This window comes from Ascaphus truei, chromosome 2 (genome assembly GCF_040206685.1).
Source record: "Ascaphus truei isolate aAscTru1 chromosome 2, aAscTru1.hap1, whole genome shotgun sequence".
Lineage (NCBI taxonomy): Eukaryota > Metazoa > Chordata > Amphibia > Anura > Ascaphidae > Ascaphus > Ascaphus truei.
In genome coordinates, this window is record NC_134484.1 from 134,443,045 (window position 1) to 134,467,104 (window position 24,060).

Below are 24,060 nucleotides of genomic sequence, written 5' to 3' on the forward strand. Positions count from 1 at the left end.
GTTACATTTGTATTAAAGAATCTGCCATTTCCAAACAAGTGTCTAGCTAAACTATTGATATATGAAACCAGGAACTGGGTTCTTATGGCAAGAAAAGAGCACTGTCCTACACTGTAGATTGGGCAATCCTAGCTACCAATTACAGGTTTTCTGAGTTTCTTGTTTTTAAGTTCGGGACATAACGTCTAGGAGATAGCGGTGCAATTCAGTTAATGAGTCATATTCTTGGCTTGTACATTTGATACATCCACTTGAAGGTTACCTCAGTAGACATTGACAATTCTTGGAAAGGTACTAAAAATATTCCAGTATGCTGGACTACTGCTTTCGAGGTGCATTCTTATTTGACAACCTTATCCTATTGGTACTCAGACTAATAACCTGCATCTCATTGCTAATAACCTCAAATGTATGAATTATTCGGAGAGAAAAAGTTGAAGGTTGAAAAACTCTGAAGTGCTGCTGCTCGGCAGTTGAACAAATACCCAGAGAACTTGGTCTGAAGAGTATCAGGACCTTTATTTAACCTTGGTTACATTGATTACAAGTATTTCATTTTGAAGCCAATATGATAATTATCAAGCATGGAGTGTGTACAAATACACATTTACAATAGACACACATGATGAATCGAAACTAGGTGAATCATTATTTTGCACTTTGGCTAGTTTTTGATACTGAGGGATGCTAAGCCTAAGGCCAAAATAGGACTTTTTTAAATCCAGTGACTAAACCATATTGTTGTCTTAAGGGCACAGTCCCGTTAAAATGGTTACATTTTATTTATTTAATGTTTTTTTTGTTTTTTTTAAACCTAATCATGTACTTCACTTACATTTCCTCTAGTACTTTTCAATTCCTGAGAAATACGAATGTAGAATAGTTTTTAGTGGCCTCTAATTTTGTCATTGTAATGTATATAAGAAATTCCTGAAATATGCAGCTTTCATCAGTCTCTAAGCATTCTTATATTTGTTTAAGAACGATCACTTGCCCAGTCCATACTGGAATCAGTATGTATTGTACTGTACTGTATTTTCAGTGTAATTTGTCATTGTGCGGAGTAAGGTTTTGAGTCTAAACTTCCAAAATGTGATATACAATTAAAGGATTTTTTGAGAGAACGTGTGAGAATGTGCAAATTAAGTATAGGCTAAGTCAGTGGTGTGCAATCTTTTCCCCCTCCCTGCTCTTCCCTGCCTGCTCGTGCCCCTTCTCTTCTCTCCCCCCCCCCCCCCCCCCCCCTTCTCTTCCATACAGGCGTATCTATGTTCAGAAAATTCACTAAAATATACCCTTTCGAGGCATCTGTGGATTCAATAAGGCTGGTGGCAAGATTTATGGTGTTATCAATAGAAGCTAGGAGGGCACTCTGGATACTACCTTGGCAAGCAGGTTCAGCATTGAAAAACTATGTGTAATTCCCTTTTGAGGGTCATTATCTTTTTGGCAAAAAGTTAGACTCCATAATCGAAAGAGCATCAGGAGGGAAGAGTATTTTCCTTCCATAAGAAAGACAAAGATTTGGAAGCCTTGCTGTAAGTAGTGGCCCATTGCAAAGAGCGACTGGAGAATTTGCATAAAATGAGGACAACTCAGACAACCCATGTCCGAGGATGTCTCATTTTTCAGGAGGTCCGAATTTGACCTATTTTGGATGCCTGGGCACACCGCATGATTCATAAGGGCTATTGTCTAAAATTCAGTAACGTACCAGGGAGACACGTGCTCGTAACATCTTGGCTGCCAAGATACAAGCAAGCTGCTCACGCTGCTCCCCTCCAATGCTCCTAATCGCTGCTCAATTACTTGCTGTTTTAAAACACCCTCTCCACAGCGTCCCGTGAGCTTAAGGGCATCTCCTGCAGTCAAGTGTAGATGTCCCGAGCCTTGCGTGCGATGTGGAGCGTGATGACGTCAGGTGGGAGCGTAACCAGAGTCCAGTAGCAGGGGTTTCCTTTTCTTTGCCTCCAGTCCGGTAGCAAAGAGTAACTTGTCCTCCTTTTCCTCCTACGCGTTTTGCTAGAAGACAGCTAGCTTCTTCAAGGATGTAAGGTATCTTATGAGTGAAGAATCACCCTGCTGATATTCTCTACTGCTGCCCTAACGGTTCCTCAGATAATGAATGTGCTGTGAGGCTTCATTGCTAAACACACAGTCCTCTTGCTACCTTTCGGCAATCAGGACAAACACTGTGGCAAAACATCGATAATGAAAATAAAAAATTATACATAATTGATAATATCTTCATCATAAACATTGAGTGCCGGATAGCTTGCGTAACACATCAATTAGTGATTATCCCAATTTTTGTGAATCAGGGATACTACTTCAGCCATATAGATGTACAACATATTAAAAATACTAAGTTAATTAAGTTAACTAAGAGCAATAATGGAGACGACATGCTTCTCTTTACAAATAGAAGGAAGAAACCTGAAAATTTGGAAGTATTCCCTATCATTGCTTGTGCAGAACAACATCTGGCAAATCTCACAGTAATTCATATCGCGGGGCAGGAAATGTTGCCCACCGATTTTTTTTCTGAGCAGAAAAACTCTAGAGCTGGGAGAAGGGTCCCGTGCAAATACCATCTTCAGCCCGTTGGAGGCAAGATGGGGACTTCCCGAGAGTGATCTTGTGGTGCCCAACAGAAAAGTAAACTGATTCTGTTTTTTGAGACTTTTTTCACCCAGAGGCCGCCTGTGTGAACACCCTCTCCTTCCAATGGAACTTTTAACTGGCATGTATATTTCCACCGATTCCTCTAATACTGAGGGTACTAAGAAAGAGAAGATAGGTCAGGTAGACATAGTGGCAATATTTCCAAACTGGCCACATGGAGCCATGGCAACTACTGGTGTTCCCCCGGTCTCCTGTCAAAGGGCCCACTTAACCATCCCAATACGAGAATCTGGATTTTGACAGCTTGGAGATTGAGTAGAGCCTGCTGAAAACCAGGGGTTTAACACACAACTTATGGAAGGAAAGAAAATGTCAACATCTGCAGTTTTTTATAAGATTTTGCAATGCTTTTTTCGATGGTGTGAACGCCAGAATATACATTTTTAGGAACTACCTCTTCTCGCAATTATGGAATTCTTACAAGAAGGCTTTTAGCTAGGGTTAGTTCCATGATGGTACAGCTACTAACGTTGCTTGGAAGACCATTATCTAATGTGGATCTCAGTGAGTTTTTTTTTTTTTTTTTTTTTTCAAGCGATGCAGAAAATAAAACCACAATTCATGTATCTAATTCCCGCCTGGTCTTTACCCTTAGTCCTGCAAGCGTTGACAGGAGCTCCTTTTGAACCACTCCAGCAAGCTTTGGATGCAAATTTAACGTGTAAAACAGGGCTATTGATGGAGGTAACATCCGCATGCAGAACTGGCGAACTACAGGTGTTATCCATAAAAGAGCAGTTTCTTGTTTTTCATCAGGACAAGGTCGTCCTTAGGCCTGTTCAGCAGTTTTTGCCAAAGGTCATCTCTGCCTTACATCTCAATCGGGCGTTCATTTTACTTACATTCTGTCTGAATCTTTCAAACCATAAGGAACAGTGTTACACATTCTGGATGTACACACACATTCCCAGTAAGCCCAAACCCACCACATCATAAATATATATTTGTCAAAAAGAGTGCTACTGGGCGTGGCAAATGTATACAACAAAAGACAGGGGTGACTAATGCTACATCCAATTGACAAAATATATATGGTAATAAGTATAAAGTTAAATACTTTCGGGTACTGCTTTGGCAAATTGCATTGTTGACCAGTGCCATAGGGCCAACCAGGAAAAGAGAAAATTGTTATCTATCTTACCGGCATTTTCTTTTCCTGGCTTGTCCATGCCTGGCTGAGTTCCCTCCCGATTGTATTGTATGTCTTTATTTATATAGAGCCAAAAGTGTACTACGCGCTTCACAAAGAATACAGTACAGGGAATTATAATACAATAAGCGCAGCAAAATCAGACAATAGGAAAGGAAATCCCTGCCCCAGAAGAGCTTACAATCTAAGAGGTTTCATGGGAACTTACAGAGACAGCAGGAAGCGAGGGAATAAGTGCTGTAGATGTCAGTGCTTGGCCACAATATATGGCCCGATATATTGTTGTTTGTGCGATTTTTATGTTTATAGTTTTCAGCTTTGGTATGCAAGATTGTCTGGTACATCTGTACATTCTAAGTTGCGTTGTGCCTGGTTTTGTTCTGTTGGCCATCTAGCGCATGGCTTTTTGGGCATTCACAATATACAGTTTTGGTGTAGATGAGGAAACCGATTCAAACGTTGTTACTTGGGGCGAGTGCCCGTTTATGAAACCTTGCCAAGCTGGATTGGTGCTATGAGAGATTTTCTTTTTGACAGGCAATACAGAGGAAATGAAGGTCAGATGCGGGAACTCCAGGATCAACTTGAAGCTGAGCAGTATTTCTCTGTGAGTAAATGTGTTTATGTGATTTAGTTAGATTTGGGGGGGTTTAAACCTAATTTTAGCAAATTATTTCTGTTCGCCAAACTAGCATGTTACAATTATGTAACTTAGAACATACCACGTTTACTTATTTTCTTGGCATGAGTACTAAGAGTTTTCAGGACATTAACCTCTGTTTCTCTGTAAACTTTATTAGGATTTAGAATTATTTTTAAAATAAATATCTGCATTATAATTTGTGTCTTCCAAACCAGTCAGGGGTGCGCTCAGTTAATTACACTGACAAGTTTATATATATATATATATATATATATATATATAGAGAGAGAGAGAGAGAGAGAGAGAGATCCAAACTCCAGCACTAACCACACAATGTGTTTTATGGAGTAAATAAACACATTTTCTTTTCTTACTATTCTTGTGGTTCGTGCTGGTATTTGGAACAGTGTGTCCATTCTTGACGTTTTACAATTGCCTATCTACCAAGCATGCCATTTGCCCTTTAGAGCACTAAATGTTTGAGCGCAGCAACTTTTTCTTAGAGACAGAAGGGGAAAGTGTGTGTGTGTGTGTGTGTGTGTGTGTGTGTGTGTGTGTGTGTGTGTGTGTGTGTGTGTGTGTGTGTGTGTGTGTGTGTGTGTGTGTGTGTGTGTGTGTGTGTGTGTGTGTATATATATATTAATATTACATATTAATAATAAAGCATACATTACCAGCAAAGGTAAGGAGACAACAGCACTCAGAAGGTATAAGCAGCTATAAACTGTATTAAAGAAACTTGCACATATATCCAACGTTTCGGTCCGCTGAACGGGACCTTCCTCAGAGGGGTGGGACTCATTTCTTATGGACTGAGGGAAAGCTTAGTTGTAATGGCCTTCAGGTTGTAATGTAACCGCACGTTCAGCTATTTGCAACCTTGATAAATGCATTTTTTCCCCCTCAAGTATCAAAATAGGCAGCACGCTATTGAGGGCGCATAGTTTAATTTTGTGTGTACGTTTTATGTACAACAGATCCTTATGATAAAATAATGGTTACGTAAAGAGTTATTCTTTGACGCAATAAAATTACTCCACCGTTTCAAATAATCTCAGTGTCCTTTGGGGAGGGCCAAAATATAACAAAATGTGACTTTTTAACCAGTCAAACACTTGGCAGTTAATTTCCTCCTCCTGGCTTCACTCGTTACAATTTTATGGGTTTGACCATATGTTTTTACCACTGTTATTGTTTATACTCTTGATATTAAAATGAAGTAGTAAAATGTATTTTAGAAAATATAGTACCTTTGTGCTTAAGATTCACGACCTTGGAAAATAAACTCCCCTTTCTCTTTCCCTGCAGACACTTTACAAAACTCAGGTTAAAGAGCTGAAAGAAGAGATTGATGAAAAGAGTAAACACAATCAAGAACTTGAGAAGAAAGTGCATGAATTTCACAATGAAAAGTATGCACATTTTATGTTTCCCTATACGAATTAGTTTAGCGTCATTTATGATAGACTCGGATGACAAGCCTGCTGATGGTGAGTCGGGCTGGTGAGGGTGGCAGCCCTGGTGTGTGTGAGTAAGGCCAGTGAGGGTGGCAAGCCTGGTGAGGGTAAGTAAGGCTGGTGAGGGTTGGCAGGCCTAGTGTGGATGAGTAAGGCTGATGAGGGTAAGTAAGGCTGGTGAGGGTTGGCAGGCCTGGTGTGGATGAGTAAGGCTGGTGAGGGTGAGTAAGGCCTGGTGAGGGAGAATAAGGCTGGTGAGGGTGGCAGGCCTGGTGAGGCTGAGTAAGGCTAGTGAGGGTGAATACGCCTGGTGAGGGTGGCAGGCCTGGTGAGGGTGAGTAAGGCTGGCGAGGGTGGCTGGCCTGGTGTTGTTGAATAAGGCTGGTAAGGGTGAGTACGGCTGGTGAGGGTGGCAGGCCTGGTATGGGTGAGTACGGCTGGTGAGGGTGGCAGGCCTGATGAGGGTGAGTAAGGCTGGTGAGGGTGGCAGGCCTGGTATGGGTGAGTAAGGCTGGTGTGGGTGAGTAAGGCTGGTGAGGGTGGCATGGCATGCCTGGTTAGGGTGAGTAAGGCCGGTGAGGGTGAGTAAGGCTGGTGAGGGTGGCAGGCCTTGTGAGTGTGTGGCAGGTCTGGTGAAGGTGGCAGGGCTGGTGAGGGTGAGTAAGGCCGGTGAGGGTGGCAGGCCTGGTGAGGGTGAGTAAGGCTGGTGAGGGTGGCAGACCTGGTGAGGGTGGCAGGCCTGGTGAGGGTGAGTAAGGCTGGTGAGGGTGGCAGGCATGGTGAGTAAGCCTGGTGTGGGTGAGTAAGGCTGGTGAGGGTGGCAGGCCTTGTGAGTGTGTGGCATGCCTGGTGAGGGTGAGTAAGGCTGGTGAGGGTGGCAGGCCTGGTGAGGGTGAGTAAGGCTGGTGAGGGTGGCAGGCCTTGTGAGTGTGTGGCAGGCCTGGTGAGGGTGAGTAAGGATGGTGAAGGTGGCAGGGCTGGTGAGGGTGGCAGGCCTGGTGAGGGTGAGTAAGGCTGGTGAAGGTGGCAGGCCTGGTGTGGGTGAGTAAGGCCGGTGAGCTTGGCAGGCCTGGTGAGGGTGAGTAAGGCTGGTGAGGGTGAGTAAGGATGGTGAAGGTGGCAGGGCTGGTGAGGGTGGCAGGCCTGGTGAGGGTGAGTAAGGCTGGTGAGGGTGGCAGGCCTGGTGTGGGTGAGTAAGGCTGGTGAGGTTGGCAGGCCTGGTGAGGGTGAGTAAGGCTGGGGAGGGTGGCAGGCCTGGTGTGGGTGAGTAAGGCTGGTGAGGTTGGCAGGCCTGGTGAGGGTGAGTAAGGCTGGTGAGGGTGGCAGGCCTGGTGTGGGTGAGTAAGGCCGGTAAGGTTGGCAGGCCTGGTGAGGGTGAGTAAGGCTGGTGAGGGTGTCATTTCAATACTTTGCATCTTTTATCTCTGATTCCGTTAAATCATGCACAAGACTAAGGACACATCCTTGGCCGCTAATTTAAAAGTACTAAGCAGGACTCACTGATTCCATTATCAGCAAAACTTCTAAATCAAATGTACAAGCTTCCAGATATCGGATTACATTTTATTTTTCAGTTTTCTCTTGCTGCAGAGATGTGAAGTATTTGTGTTTTAAGTGAACTTTGGACATTCGTGTGACCAAGTCAATAAAATGCAAACTTGGCCAACAAACATTAATATCTTTAACGGCTTTGACTCCAACATTTCTGATATTTATTTTTTTATTTTTTGTGCATTTTTGCTAGAATAATGTTCCTTAATCCAGAATTGTTTATTTAGTACCTCGGCATTCTGTTTCTGAAGAAAAATGTGTGAGCGTTCTGTGAAATTGGGTCATCTAAACGCAATCATCTAAAAGGCATCATGAATGTGTAATGAATTACCATTTGTAAAAAAACATGAAAATGATAAAAATATTGTGGAAAATCTTGGAAAATTACTATTTTGACAAAAAAAGTATTCTAAGCAGAAATATGTTGTTATAAATCAACCGGAATATTGCCCATGTGCCATTCAGGTTTTACTAGGAGACTAGGCCATGTTTATCACTTCTCAATTTCTGTCTTTAGTTAATTGATCATTTTAAGTGGAGGAAAATGGATATTAATTAAGTGTAAATGTGTTTCAGACAAAATGACAAGTGCTGTTTGTTAAAGAGCAGCCTCAGTACTTGATAAAATATATCCTTGATATGTTTGAAAATGCATTTATATGTGTCATACAAGATGAAATCCAAAATAAAATAGATATTTATTTCTATTCTCCAGTCGATAGGCAGCCTCTTAAGTTTATCATTTGATGTTCACAATGGAAAGCTGCAGTGCATAGAGCGTTTCAATGCTGATGCTGCTGCTGCTGCTGCTTCTGGAACAGCACACACATTGTTTTCTTACTGCTGCCAACAACAACCTAAAGGGCAGAGCGGATACTAACCAATCTCTGATGTCCAAGAAGCAACACAGTAATGAAGCTCAATGCACTTCAGCATTTCAGTGGAATATACAGTTACTGTATTACAGTGTAATATAGATCCAGCATTGCTGCCTCCCAGAGAAAGAGAAATAAGGATTTCATTTTGTAAAGCTCCAATGCATTAGTTACAAGTTAAACACTCTAAGCCTATATTTTAAAATACAGTATCTTCGAATGAAGAATTCCCCTTAAAGGTGTATTTACTTTCTACCAACACCCTGTGTCTAATAAGGCACTTAAATGTTTAAAAGAGCACAGAGGTTATTTGTTAAACTGTATTGGTCCAAGTCGAGCTAGCATTGAAAACCATGACACGGCATGAGATGCTTGAATTGTTTAATAGAAAGTACACATTTCTGCAGAGACACCCTGGCTGCACAGTTGGATTTGGCTGTAACTAGAGCAGAATCAGAACAGCTTGCGCGGGCCCTCGTGGAAGAGCAGTGTTTCGAACTGGCCCAGGAGAGCAAAAAACTGTCTACAAGACACAGGCAAGATGTGACTGAGCGAGACCATACCATTCGAAAGGTAAAATCTGGGGACCATGTTTACCTGATTCTTGATTAGTAAGGTGTAAGACACATTCCTGTCTGAGTGGTATGCAATGCACTAAACTGCAAATACTTAAAATATATATATTTTTTCCATTTATTAAATTGTAGTTATTAATAATCTATGCACAATAATGGGTTTTCTACTTTGCAGGGTTTAAATGGTGTTATCCCTCCAAAGCCCAGATTTCAAACGAGTGCTTAGCTTTAGTCCACCTTTTAGCCCATTCATTTCAATGGGAATAAAGGCGTGCTAAAGCTTGGCACCTTTTTGTGGATCTGGGCCCAAATCTAGCTCATTTGGCTGCATGCTGTAAAATCATGGAACGGTCATACCATCTCATTTTGTAAGATCTACTTTAAGTGCCACTGGCTTATAGTCATATACATATTGTATTTATATTTTGTTTTATCCTGCTAGTTTTCGTTATTAATCCAGCAGTTCTCTGAAAAGCAACTAAATAAGTATAGGAGTTTCATGTACCTTCAAAGCAGCACTTTAATTCGGTGAATTCCCTAGATTTAATGTTTCAGATGAACCTTTTTGCTGTGGACAAAGTGTTTAAAGTTGAACAATTCAATGCTTGCTTTTATTATTGTGCTGCTAAATATTAAAATAGTAAATAAAGGAACAGCAATATCAGATTGAAGATTTAATTTTCATTATAAATGTGTGTTTTCAATGTTCATAATACAGAAAAAAGTGACTTGTCACTGGTTTTCTTGCAGCTGGAAGAAACACATAGCACGTTAACCAAAGATGTTCAGGCTCTGACAAAAGAAAATGCGGATCTAACTGAAAAAGCTAAAAAACGTGAGGATGGTATGGAACCTTTCTTGGAGTTACTTTCTAATCATGGCATTGGGTGATTTTAGCTTGTCTGTAGTGACCCACTGTTTCTTACCATAGCCATAGAATTAACATTGCATTAAAGCCCCAATGAGATAGTCATTCATTTTAATATGTCAGCATTGGTGTAATGTTCGAAGTACATTTTCAATGTGCCAGCTTTTTTCCCCTTAGCAGGGATTTTGAAAACAAAAAATGTCTGTTTAATCTGGTAACGCAGCAATTCTTTTTTTTTTAATTCTATTTTTCACTTAAAAGTAATAAAATGTATATATTTTTTTCTTTTATAGAAGGTTTTCTTCTTTAGTGCTTAATCTTTGTGCGTCTTTTACTGAGGAACATTTATTCTTAGGGAGAGATTGATTGCTGTGCCGTTTATATGTATATAACGTGCCTTCATTGACCAACTCTTCAGTTCTTTGCATTTAGTATAATTTTTGTTATGATTATGCTTTATGTTCAGAAAATGCTGCAATGGAATATTGTACCAGAAGATATACATTTCAGTCAATTGTTTTTGTAGAATATAGAATGTCGGATGAGGAAATCGGCAGCATGAAACTTGCATACGAGAAGAGTATTAACACAGAAAAAACGCTTAAAACACAGGTATATATACTGGAAAAGTGGCTAGTGGGGGCTTATTTAATCAATTGATTTGGGGGGAGGAGGGCGTGAGAAGGATTAGTGAAATCTTCAATAAAAGTCCTAATAAAGAATATGGACAGAGTAAATGCTGAAAGTTTAGGCTGTGAATTACTCTGCGGGTTGTTAAAATGATCTCAGTTGCAGAAGAGGTTCTAAGAAATGTACATTTAGTTACATAAATGTCCTATGCCGTGCATTTTTGTATACGTTTCAGGCTGTGAACAAACTGGCTGAAATTATGAATAGAAAGGATTTCAAATTGGACAGAAAGAAAGCCAACACGCAAGATTTGCGAAAGAAAGAGAAGGAAAACCGAAAGCTGCAACTTGATTTTAACCTGGAAAAGGAGAAGTACAACCAAATGGTAGTGAAGTTCCAGAAAGATCTTGATGAGATGCAGGCGGTAAGAATTGAACACCAATATTGTTAGGAATGCATTATTAGTTTGGTATTGGTTATTTGTGACCCACACTATGATCCGCAGCGCGGTACAATGGGGTACAGAGTTATGTATATTAGAAAAACACAAACGGTTACGTACAGGTGAGGACAAACATGCAAAAACAGCTACAAAGAGGTAATGATGGCCCTGCTCGTGAGGATTTACAATCTAGAGGGAATGAGGGACAAGGTTGAAAAAAGAAGGTACGGTGGCTGCTCGTGTTAGGAGACTGTGGCTTAGGTTAGTGTATGGCCCATTCGGATTGCTGAGACCATTAAGATTTTGAAGAGGGGCGGGGGTTTGGTACAGGCACACAGCTGGTCTCAATTGAGTTGGAGAGGAGATGGATGTTAGCTGTAAGGCGAATATGCTTTATTGAAAAGGTGAGTTTTCATGGAGTTTTTAAACATCTGAAAGCTGGGTGAGAGTCTGATGGAAGGTGGTAGGGAATTCCATAGAGAGGGGGCAGCATGGGAGAAGTACAATTGCATTGGGATCTGTGATCTCTAATCCTTCTTTTGCAAGGAGGTAGACAAAGGCCCATATTTACTAAATTATGCTAAACTTACAGGCACCTAATGAAAAATTCAAATGAAAACTTAGCACAGCTTGGTAAATATGGCAGATTTCCTCCTTAGGAATTTTTTTAGAGGGAATAGGGAGCAATAATAAAACCATACACATTGTATTCAGATTAAAGGAGCATACAAATGTCCCAGAAACAGAGGAGTGACTCAAAGATTCTAAAAAGTGTTAAAAACCATCCAAAATATATTTTGAATAGAACAAAGAATATTCAAGATTTCACAAGGCACTAGTAAAAATAGTCACAGACCCGGACAATGAGACAGACGCCCTGAGCCGCATACATAATGCATCACATGCAGGATGTGACATCTGGTGAAGGGGTTTTCACCAAAAAACTTTGTGCATGCGGCTCAATATATTCTCCAATATACTGCACCTCAAATATACCATCAATGCAGTTACTGTAAGACGGTGACTGCTATTGTCGGAGCTGTATGCTGGGGAAAAGTCTGTTCCTTGGAGATAATTGGTATCCATTATAGATGCTGTAAACTGTGAAAGCTACACCTATTTTAATTAACTGTAAATGTTTTGTGACTTTTTCCACTTAGAGGTGGGAATCCCTGCAGCTTTTTTTTTTTTTTTTTTTTTCCATGTCCATTTGTAACCAAATTGTCACACACTGTGCTCTCCTTTCCTTAATATATCTGTCATTTTAGCAAAGCAAAGGTTGATCTGCACACATTATGGATTAGACAACACTTAACATTAATATGAATATCAATATTGTAGCAATTGACTGAAGAGTGCAACTACCGGACAGAGCTCCAGATGCAGCTTGACAGTAAAGAAAGTGACCTAGAGCAACTGCGTTCCAAACTGGCTGACCTGCAGCTGGGGATGGATTCTACCAGTGTTCTCAGTCTGCAATCGGATGAAACTGATGGAATAATGGGTGGTAAGTGCATTGATTGATTGGTTATGGGTAATAAGTTCATCCGCACCTAGTTGTTTCTCTGTTGCTGTCCTAGAAGATACATAGAATTGTGCAACATTGAATTCCTTGACTTTTAACGAAAACAAGTAGAGTCGTGGTGAAAATGTGAAAAAGCCTTTTTAGATTGTGGAGGATGAAGGGATCATATCTACTGATCTGTAGTTAGGATCTGGGTCTTAAATATTATTTTCGTATTGAGAGAATAGCATTTCCATTCTGTGGAAATAATGTAATACTTTCTTTGTACAGATCAAAGGACAAAAAGCCATAGTACTACTGGAGCTTTTTATCGTTTGTTCTATTCATGGTCACAATTCTAGTAGCGCTCCTTTTGACACACATATATAAAATGTTGTGTGTTTTGGTTCTGAGCTTACAGGGGTTGTGTGTGTTAATACGGTTTATGTAGATTCATTATTGGTTGAAATTGCCATTTTAGATAATTTTGGTACCTTGTTGTGATGTACCATGCACACAACCCCAGCAAGCTCTAACCCCAGAACCCACCACATTATTTTTATATATATATATATATATATATTATTATTATTATTATTATTATTATTTTCTCGAAAGGAGTGCTGCTGAACGTGGCCAATTGTATACAACAAAAGACAGAAAAGCCCTGTACTTCAGTATTTAACTACATACTATTTGCTATATATTTTGTCACATTGGATGTAGCATTGGGCTTTTTTGTCTTTTGTTGTGATGTACCATGCTAAGGTAAAAATTGGATAATGCCTACATCAAGGAATGTATTGTGCCATCTTATATTGTAAGGAGGGGGAGTGAAGGTAGCAGTTTCTTTAGAAATGTAAACATTAAGCGGGCTGTTTGAGAAGTTAGCATTCCTTAGTATGCCAAAATATTTTGTTTCATTTTGCTAGCATTCAGTGGTCTTGCCGGATCATCATTTCGTAGGTGTGTTAAGATTGCATTGCAGTGCTTTCTCTACTAGTATTGGGGTTTGTAGAAATTGGCACATAGTTTGAAATCCATTAAATAGAACTATCCAGTAGCAGCACTAAACCTATTTTGTGCCCTTTTTGACAGCTTAGATATCCTTAGCACTGCAACTAAGCAGCAATTTTCAAATGAACCAGATATATTTTTTTCCATACTAAATAAAATGTTTGTCTCTTATTCTTCGTCTAGTCGAGTCTTCCTGCATACCTTATTTCTTTCTCTCCTATTCTTGTCCTCTGTGAGTAAATGGAACACATTTCCTGCCTGTTGTCTGTTGACCAGCTTTGATTCAGCTTGTTGCATCTTTCCGTCTTTCTTTTTCATTTCAAGAAAATTCATTTGTATTCAGCATCAATTTTTGGCTTTTCTTGTTTTTGGAATACTCTCCATGTTCGACTTGCAGCATTGTCTGCAAGTATTTGTTTGTTATGGGCATGAAGTGGTGAGAGTCAATGTATGCCTTTTCCTCTGGTTTCTTTTCTGTTATGTGTTTTCATTCTGCATGACTGCATTTATTGCACTGTGCTGCCGCTTTTGGACAAGACCTGGTTTGACTGCATTTTAACATCTCGTTTTTGCTCCCAGAGTCAAGAATTGAGGGCTGGTTATCAATACCGAACAAAGGGAATATTAAGCGGCACGGATGGAAGAAGCAGGTATTGGATCATTTTGAAAGAATATAAACAATGACTCAAGTACTTTAACTCCATCACTTAAAAAATGGGAATCCTGTAATAAAGGGGTTTACAGGCATCTAGCAGTTATTACGTTAAATGCAAGGATTTATCATACACAGTATAGTTTGTAATTAATGTCTATTAAATGTCAGGTATTTATAATAAACTTTAGCTTTTATGACAAATTCTTCTTAGAATAGTTTTGCAGACTGCTTACTTTCCAAACTTTTTTTCCCCTTCTTTCCAGTATGTTGTGGTTAGCAGTAAAAAGATTTTGTTCTATAATGATGAGCAGAATAAGGAGCAGTCCAGTCCATCCATGGTACTGGACATAGAGTAAGTTGTTATTATCATTGTAAGATGTCTGTTTTGCATTATACTGGTATGCAGACCCACAAATCTGTTTTCATGCTTATAGCATTTTTAATTTTTAGCTATGTCCACTTCTAAATTTGTTATCCTTTTTTTTGCCAGCAAGCTGTTTCATGTCCGACCAGTTACTCAAGGAGACGTGTATCGGGCTAATACTGAAGAGATCCCTAGGATATTTCAGGTAAACGATGTACATTGTTTCACAGCACATTTTGTATTATAAAAGTAATTACATGTATATTGTTATTTTAATGTTTTGCTGTGAATCCTCATAATAGTTCATGACTATACTATATGTAGTTAGTCCATATCTTTATCTTGCGTATTACTGCTATAAATAATGTATGGAAAACAATATACAAATGAGCCGAGGCCTTCAAATGAGAAACCAACAATCGTACCTCAAAAGCACAACTTGAGGTCCGTGCTGATTTCAGCTATTTTTTTCTGGTTGCTCATACTTAATTTTGAAGGTGAATGGCAAATGTAGTTGTTGCTGAAGATTGGGAAATAGGATCTAGTTTAGAGGAATCTGAAATTGATTTGCATAATATTTGTAAATATTGATTGGTCTGTGACTTATTTGTAAAACACAACAAGCACCTGTATATTACCGTATTTCATTGTCTTTCTGTACTACTTGGTAAGGTTTTTGTTCTCGTCCTAACAGATACTGTATGCCAATGAGGGTGAATGTAGGAAAGATTTGGAGTCGGAGACAGTGCAGATAATTGAGAAGACCAATTTCCTCAATCACAAGGGCCACGAGTTCATTCCTACACTCTACCACTTTCCAGCCAATTGTGAAGCCTGCTCTAAACCTTTGTGGCATGTTTTCAAACCCCCTCCAGCACTGGAATGCCGGAAGTGCCACGTGAAGTGCCATAAAGACCACTTGGATAAAAAGGAGGAACTGATAACTCCATGCAAAGGTCAGTTCTGAGAAGCTTGGGGCTGTATTTACGAAGAGGAGCGAAGTGTAAGATGTCCCGTTTAGCTTTTTAATGTCCGTGAGATGTCTGTAGTAATATTTAATTTCATGTTAGTCTTTTAGTGCCTTTTTCATGGTTATATCTGAAGAAATATGACTTTTTGTTAATTTGGTGTTGAGCACTGCATTTCAGGCATGTATTAACCCGGGGAAAAGGAAGAGTTGCCTTGCCTCATAAAACAAACTTGTATGCAATCTAAACCTTTTGCTGTCGAAAACATTTTTCGCAACACAAGGTTTTTAGAGACGTTGAAATGAACATAAATTTTAATACAGTTTTCTTGAGGTTTTAAACATGATTTCTCTTTCATCACAAATGAACAGTGAGCTATGATGTGACTTCTGCGAGAGATATGCTTTTGCTGGCATGCACTCAGGATGAACAGAAAAAGTGGGTGACTCACTTAGTGAAGAAGATCCCCAAAACCCCACCTGCAAGTTTTGTTCGTGCTTCTCCAAGAACAGTGTCTACCAGATCCACGGCAAACCAGTCCTTCCGAAAGCCTGGAAAAGCTGCATCGGGAAAAGCCAGGTAAGACCGCAGTTAGAATTGCTAGTATAATGAGGACAGTAGACTCCTGTTTCTTGGTAATGCCTGCATTTTTACAAATGTACTAGTGATCATGACAAACTGGCAGATGATGTGGTAGATAATTTTTTTTTCTATAGATTAAAATGCACTTTTTTTTTTTTTTGCTGAAGGGTTTTTTTATGCCAAGATGTGTGGCATTTTTTAGGAGGATCCAGTGTTGGAAAAACTGCGCACACAGAACCGCTTTGGAGGCAGAGCTGGCAATCGCCAACGTTCTCTCAAGTCACGCCTTACATATGGCTTTGCAAAGCATTTTGGGGCGCAAATTCAGAGTGGCGATTGAAAGCTCTGCCTTTTGATGCAGTTTTTATTACTGCGAGGAGAGAAGAGTGCACGTGCGTGCATCTATCAGAGTTAGAGCTGTCCATCACCATTCTGCTCTAAAGTTTCGCTTTGCAAATCTCAAGGCATTGAGTTTTACGATAACTGGCAGCTCTGCCTTCGATGGGGTTGCGTTCATATGTGGTTCTCTCTCCCGCAGTGGTAGTGTTGTGTACAAATACGCACAAGGTTCTTTTACATGAATGCCAGAGAGTTTTCAGGTGTCTGCCTCTGCAAACCGGATTTCCTCAGAGAGCATAAGGCTGAGTCCATGGTGACTCAGCCCGTGCGGAGGCGCGTTGAGGCTGAGGGAAAGCGGGTGCTTTCCCTGGCCTTGGTTAGCACGCCGTCCGGGGGCGTGTTGGGGGGCGGGCCAGTGACGTCATGGAGCTGGTTCGCCCTCCTTGGGCGAACCGCTCAAGTGACCGGCCCTGCGCTCCCATGAGCGCGAAATCTAAAATTTGGATAAGACCTACGCTTCCGCACGCTTGCGGAAGCGTAGGCGAGCCCCTACTAAAGCCGCTCTCATTGCGGCTGCAGGGGCTCACTGGTAAGTGAGAGCGCGCCTCAGCACGGTTATGCGCTGACCATGCCCGAGGCCTAAGGCAGGTGAATAAAAGGGACATTTTCATATGGAACTTGCACAAAAAACTTTATGTAACTTCACTTTATGCACAGCAGATTTCTTTGATCTGTTATATTTACATTTTTGCAGCTCTCTGTGTTAACAGACTCAAAATACTTTCACAAATATTGCAATGTATCGTATTTATATTTTAAACTAAACCGTTTAAAAATAAATATGCACTATGACCGCTGAAATAGAGATTCTAGTTTGTTCAGAACAGTCAATGGACTGCAATCATTAAACTGTAATTTATTATACTGAAAGTGCCTGAGCTGATTATTTACTAAACCTTATGGCTTCTTCCAGCACACCGCATTATACCTTGCTGTTTCTGTCGAACACAAGGGGCAGAATAAACAGTGCTATTACAGAAGAAGCTAGAGGGATTAGCAATTAAGCTAATAATGCTAAGCTACTAGATGACTTCACATATAAAATAGACTGCCTCCTTACAAGAAAATTTGCTTTACTTTGGTCAGTGGATGGAACTTTCCCAGAATCGCACTGGGATGGTGTCTGAGTTGGGTCTTGAGTTCGTACTTTTTGTAATTCAATGTTTTACACTGTACAGTACGTGACCTCCCTTTTTGTTTATCCTGTGTATTCATTACCAACAGTTTACATAGAATTTACAGTTTAACAATTAATTTGTTCATTTACAGTGTCCATTATTTCTCCTTGTTTTAGCTTTGGCCCTTTTAAAGACATATCATCGAACACTGGTGCTAGAACAAAACTCCATAATGACCCGCTTTCTGCCAGTAGCCATTTCTTATTTAAAATTTTGCCGACAGTGTATTTACCTGGTGGTGGAGCTACAGCATTTCTCTAACTTTTTGTTTTTGTTAAAATATAAGAGGCACCTATAAAAGTGCAAGAGCCACAAAAATATGTTAATTCAGGGCTCTGTACGTGATGTTACCTCAGACCGGAAGCGACGTCATGTTCCCTCAGTTAACATTGTATTCTGAAACCAAATTATATGCAAAAACGACTTAACTATATCTCGTTTTCATAGACTTAACTTTACATTATCTGGTGTTACTCATTTCTAGATCCTGAAATAGATTTCCTAAAGTGCTGAGAAAGAGGAAAGGAAAATAATGCCGGGAACGAGCGCTTTATTTAAATTATGCATAACTATTTAGCCCGGTTTCAGGATCTGGGTAGGAGTAATGCCAACCTTACATAAAATAACTTTAATAGTGTAACGTTGAGTCCCCACAATAACCATAATGGACTTTAGTACATATGTGATGTTTTGAGTGCCAAGTTTGCATATCACTATGTCAATTATAGTTAAGATATGTTATAGAAAAAAACGCTCTTCCTTCAATTCTATTTATGTACTTTTATTTAACATGACATGGTGCATGAGGATAGGTATACAGAGTACAAGGTGGATCAAAAAGAAGATCCAAAAGATTCCTCCACTGGTTGCACTCTGTTTATTTGTCAATTATTGTCTGGACAAATGGTCCATGCATATTCTCAATATATGTAAGGGCTTACTATTATAGCTCAATCAGGAACCCAGTTAAAATAAAATAATAAAACTTTATTACATCAAAAAATAATAAGTGACTCTGTGCCTTTATTTACTGTGTATATTATTTAAAATCCCTACAGGAGTTGGGTAGAATATATGCTCCAAATACCAAGTTTATAACTTATAAGCACATTTATTAGTGTGTCTATGGTGAGGTAGCTTATATCTACTGTGACATCTCAAAATAAGGTATGTGTCTTTATAAACAGAGTATATTTATATAAATTTCTAAGTTTGCTATTAATATAGCTGTTAGATATACTCTTTATTATGACCTTATTTACTTCCCAATGAAGGTGCCTTAGTGTGTAACTATATTGTCTAAATCAGTATAGAGAGTAATGTAACTTAGTAGCTGATTATAGCCATTCACAACACTAAGTTATTAATAGAACCCTTACCGTATTGTTCCAAATATCTTGCACACAATTGCCTGATACTATACATACAGATAGGTGTATAGATACATCCCCCCACTGTAAGATTTCAGAGGCAAACCTTAGTAGGTCTAAGGAATATGTCAATCAACATAGCATATGTCTCCTATATGGGTACATGGTCTCGGCAGACTTTGCAGTGCTTCAATTCACAATGTCAGACCAGGTGCCCTGGGTATATGTGCGTGGAACGAAACAAAACATAAACTGGTTCATATGGGTAACATGGGTATATACATATAAACGCCACAATATAGTTCTCCTGGTCACAAATGACCTATATGGTAGATCTTAGCGTCACCTCAAATAATACCCATATAGTGTGGTCTCGGTGGACCAAAGATGTGTATGTGATAGCTTTGTACACTTCAAACGGGTTCGGCACAAATGGCCACGGCGGGCCAGTAAGCAAGGTAACAACTCAGTACTGATAGTGCTGTCCAGCAAAGGTATACAAGCTGTGATCCCGTGGGAATGAAGATGTCGCCTCCTGATGACGTGGCACCTTCATTGGGAAGTAAATAAGGTCATAATAAAGAGTATATCTGACAGCTATATTAATAGCATACTTAGAAATGTGTGTATATATATATACTGTACTGTGTTTATAAAGACACATACCTTATTTTGAGATGTCACAGTAGATATAAGCTACCTCACCATAGACACACTAATAAATGTGCTTATAAGTTAAAAACTTGGTATTTGGAGCATATATTTTACCCAACTCCTGTAGGGATTTTAACTAATATACACTGTAAATAAAGGCACAAAAATCACTTATTATTTTTTGATGTAATAAAGTTTTATTATTGTGTTTTAACTGGGTTCCTGATTGAGCTATAATAGTAAGCCATTACATATATTGAGAATATGCATGGACCATTTGTCCAGACAATAATTGACAAATAAACATAGAGTGCAACCAAAGGAGGAATCTTTTGGATCTTCTTTTTGATCCACCTTGTACTCAATTATAGTTAAGCAATTTTTTTCCAGTAAAGAGCATAGCCTTAACATTATTACTTTTTGAAGGTGTACAGTTAGTCTTAATGTGACGTTAAGTTAGGTTACCGCTACATTAAGTGACTTCACTGAACTTTGTGGATCTGCGCCTTAGTGTTAACCAAGTATTTTAAGAGGTGTGATTATACAAATCTTAAAACAAATAAACTAACACGTTTCACGCACATTTAATTTCTTTTAATCACGGTAAAGGAACACAAATCATAGATTCTTTCATTCAAGTTTCACGTCATGAAGTGGATTGATAAACTGTTGGTGATTTGCTCATAGTTGTATCCCGTTCTCAGCTATTCCAAGATTGAACATAATCTTATATTCTGTTTCTCTTGCTTTCAGCTAACCATCCTTGCCCACTGTGTGCAGTTCATGGAGCTTGGCTTCTTCCACATCTGAGCAGCGCAAAGAGGCTGCCATTCCTTCTGACACAGATATCACAGGCTTCAGGGTTAAGATTGCTGTTACTTTTCCCCTTGCTTTGGCACAGAAAAGCATGCTGTGAGGGTGTTTTATTGTGGGTTTGCCTAAAGGTAGATTAGATGAATTATTACTATGTAATGCAAGTAAAAAGAAGGCTTTGCTACATATATATTCATATATATTTATATTATTCAAATCAATATAAAGGTGCAGTCTTTTTTTGATGTCTATGAAAGCCTGTCGGTCATAATGGAAAGCAGCTATCCCTAGATCAGGAGCTACTTACCCCATGAATGGACTGCCATGTATATCAAGAGCCAAGCACACAGAGCAGCAAAAAGAATGTCTCGGATTGAGAAGAACAGATAGTCCTTCGTAGTATTTCTTGAAGACTGCAAATTCAGCTTGCAAGAAGCTAAGTGACCACTTGAACTCTAGTGTCTTCACTTCACAGCTCTTGGCAGCCTTACGGCAGATGCAAATACAGGAAAAGAGAGATCCTGTATTATGATTTGCAAAATAATATACAATTGTTCATCATGTTCATCAAGGTGAAAAGGTCAAGGCAACAATCTTTTTAACTATGCATTTTACTTTTGCCAAGCCATATTGAATTGTGTTTAATACTTAGAGGCATTAGAAACTAACAGTACAAAACAACGTTTTATGCTCGTTTTGGGTACATCATTTCGATTATTTTATAATGTTATTGCCTTACAGTTTTTACTGATAAAGAACATTAAGTTAACAAACATATACAAAATATATGCACTGTGTGAAATTGTAAATTATTGTTAGAACACTTTTATTGGGTATTGCTTTGTCCTTTTAGTGCCTTAATTTGAGTTGGTTATTTTACTGCCATGATTTTAAGTCTAGGGGCACAAGAACTACGTTTCTGAAAGTCACCCACCCCAGTTTTTATTGGATTTAAAAATATATATATATGATAGGTTAAGGTAGATAAAGTGCTAGATAAGACAATTTGTCTAGAGAAAACAAATAAAGGCTTTAGATATATTTTGTATAATGAATAATCCTGAATGGTTCAGAAACATCTATAAACATCCGTTATTTAAGGTATATCTCTCTAAACCTTGGGTTTTCTTTCCACAAATTGTTGTAAGACATATCACGTGATTTCGATACAATCACTGATAAACTACCTGCTATGGTTTGTTTTTATTATTATATAATAAAAATCTGCACAGCATACAAACCATTGAAAGCATTACAGCAGAAATAACGAAAATTTCGCATTTTTTTATGAACTCTTGATAGTATAGGAAATATAATGTAAATGCTCTTGCTAATTAGCAGAGTTGATTCAAAGTATGGGAAATAATGGTTTATTTTTTTTTAATTTTTTTTTTTTTGTTTTTTTTTTTTTACCAAATACCTCCTCAGTAATTTATAATGGCTTTGCAGTTGTGTATTAAACAAAAATAGAAAAAAAAAGCACTGGAAAACTGGTTCGTCTTAAGGCGATTTGCATGTTTCAAGTGGTATTGAAATCCGCACTGATGGATATGTAATAATAAACATATCTGTTATTAGTATGTTGATGACTGTGTGATCATTTCAAAAGACGTCAACCCCGATGTATGGAACCTTCTCACTTTCCTCCAAACTCCATCTTTCAGGTTACTTTTCATCTAGTGAAATTCTAAGTTTGTGTACAGGTTTTGATCAAATATTTAGCATTTTTGGAAAGTTCAATTGAATTGTAGACAAAGCAACTTCACACATCTCTGCTTAACATTGTACCGATTATGGGGAAAATGGCAAAATAGAATTTACAGCATGAAATATGCACATTTTTATAAGTTACATGCCAATGCATTTATTGTGGTGAACTTTTATTGTGTGAGAGAGACGGGGACTATTAGATGAATTGCATTGCCTCATGTTGTTTGAAACAGATCTGTGTGGCTGCCTTTAGTCGGAAACATAAAATTTGAATGCAGAAAATAGCCAATTGTCCCTTTAGCTGAAATAATGAATTTCAGCCCCCTTCTATAGTAGTTGATACAGTACCATTAATGTTGGGTTCTGCATTAAATATTTGAGGCCCTAGTGCACGATTTAGGCATTAAATTGTAGTTGCCAAACTCTTCAGCATTCCTCTTACTTACCCAAGTCATGAATCCTCTTGTTTACCCTCTCCCCACCCCTCTGGAGTAACAACTGATGAAGTGGCATGAGGTACGCTACAAACCGCATTGAATATATCAATTAGTTTAATTGATTTTATTAAAAAACAACAATACAAACCGGCGCCTACAGAGTCCCATATAGGAAAAAAGTTCAGTCCAATGGTAAAGAAGTGTCCAGAAATGTCCAATCTTGCACTTCACGCTCCACAGCAAGATGTTACAAGAAGCATGTGATGCAAAGAGAGAAAAGAGAGAAAAATCATAGTGCAACAATGCTACACTATAAACACATAAGACAAACAGGACAAGACAATACTAGACAAACACAAGCAAGGCTGACAAATAATACAAGAGTTAATTTAATACACAAAAAATATAAAATGAACAAGGCAGATGACGGATCCGGTGGTAAAACCGGAATCCTACTTACAGGACGTTCGTTTAATACAGGGGTGTATGGTGAGTGATGCACGGCCGCGGCGTCTGATGGATGCGTGGCGTCCAGGAGTTGCTCCAAACACTGTCCCTAGCTCCGCAACCGGATGTGCGTCACCGGGGGTGGGTCTCAGGCTCTCCAAACGCTGTCTGCCACTCCGTGGCCAGAAATACGTCACCGGGGGTGGGTCAAAATTCCAAAACCCCCTTCTACTGCTGTACCTCGATAACTCCTGTGGGTACTCTGCCTTAGTCCAAATAAACTCTCACAAACTGCCCAATGCGTTTCGTGCGCTTGTGCACTTCTTCAGGGGCGAATGGACACAGGACATGAGATCTTTAAATACTGACAGGATGAAAACCATTGGATAAGGGTTGTACCGCCCACAAAGCCAAAGATCAAACGGGATTGGTCTAATCACTTGTCAGTCATGTCCTGTATAAACACAGCCTCTAACAATACAAATAGCACACGATCACAATACAATAACATTAACACAATTACAAAAATGCATATAGACTCTCAATGGAGTATTAATAAACCAACGTATGGTTATCTATTGTAAATAACAATAGACCATATATATCCTGCCAATGAATAAATACATTCTATATATGTATACACATGGTCTCATAGATGCACGCAAATCAGACGGATGGAGATCAAATGACATCTATTGCAGTCTACCTAAAAATATTCCTATAAAAATGTATATTTATATCATTATTTATATATATATATATATATATATATAAAAACTGTAAATAGGTAGTTCCACTGGGTTAAGAACCCAGAACCTTCTGCGTGTCAAGCAGATGTGATAACCACTACACTATGGAACTTATATTAAAAAATAAATTACTTTAAAAAGACTCCTAGTTCAAAATCAATATTAAGGCCATTGGGAGAGAGGGTCTTCAACTCATAGATCCAATATGCTTCACGCCTACTGATCTGATACATTTTATTGTAACATTACACTGGCCTCGTCCTGTCCTGTGACAGCGCGAGCTCCCTGGTAATATATACATCCTAAGTGGTTGATCAACTGAGGATACGGACAGTTG

The 24,060-nt window shown here is 39.1% G+C and overlaps 1 protein-coding gene and 1 non-coding gene across 2 annotated transcripts in view; one reads left to right on the forward strand and one right to left on the reverse strand.

The window, feature by feature from the left end:
• Positions 1-21,960, forward strand: part of ROCK1 (Rho associated coiled-coil containing protein kinase 1) — a 24,317-nt gene extending 2,357 nt beyond the window's left edge. Inside the window, exons 4-16 of the mRNA XM_075589172.1 lie at positions 4,373-4,442; positions 5,787-5,890; positions 8,769-8,934; positions 9,687-9,780; positions 10,331-10,416; positions 10,670-10,858; positions 12,218-12,383; positions 13,977-14,047; positions 14,316-14,404; positions 14,543-14,621; positions 15,111-15,372; positions 15,756-15,963; positions 20,321-21,960. Coding sequence (XP_075445287.1) covers positions 4,373-4,442; positions 5,787-5,890; positions 8,769-8,934; positions 9,687-9,780; positions 10,331-10,416; positions 10,670-10,858; positions 12,218-12,383; positions 13,977-14,047; positions 14,316-14,404; positions 14,543-14,621; positions 15,111-15,372; positions 15,756-15,963; positions 20,321-20,324 — 1,588 coding nt within the window. The 3' untranslated portion in view covers positions 20,325-21,960. The remainder of the gene's footprint in view (positions 1-4,372; positions 4,443-5,786; positions 5,891-8,768; positions 8,935-9,686; positions 9,781-10,330; positions 10,417-10,669; positions 10,859-12,217; positions 12,384-13,976; positions 14,048-14,315; positions 14,405-14,542; positions 14,622-15,110; positions 15,373-15,755; positions 15,964-20,320) is intronic.
• A 1,802-nt stretch (positions 21,961-23,762) lies between these two features.
• TRNAV-GAC (transfer RNA valine (anticodon GAC)) lies at positions 23,763-23,835 on the reverse strand. Its single transcript has one exon. It is a non-coding gene; the product is annotated as a tRNA-Val (tRNA).
• Between the last annotated feature and the right edge of the window lie 225 nt (positions 23,836-24,060).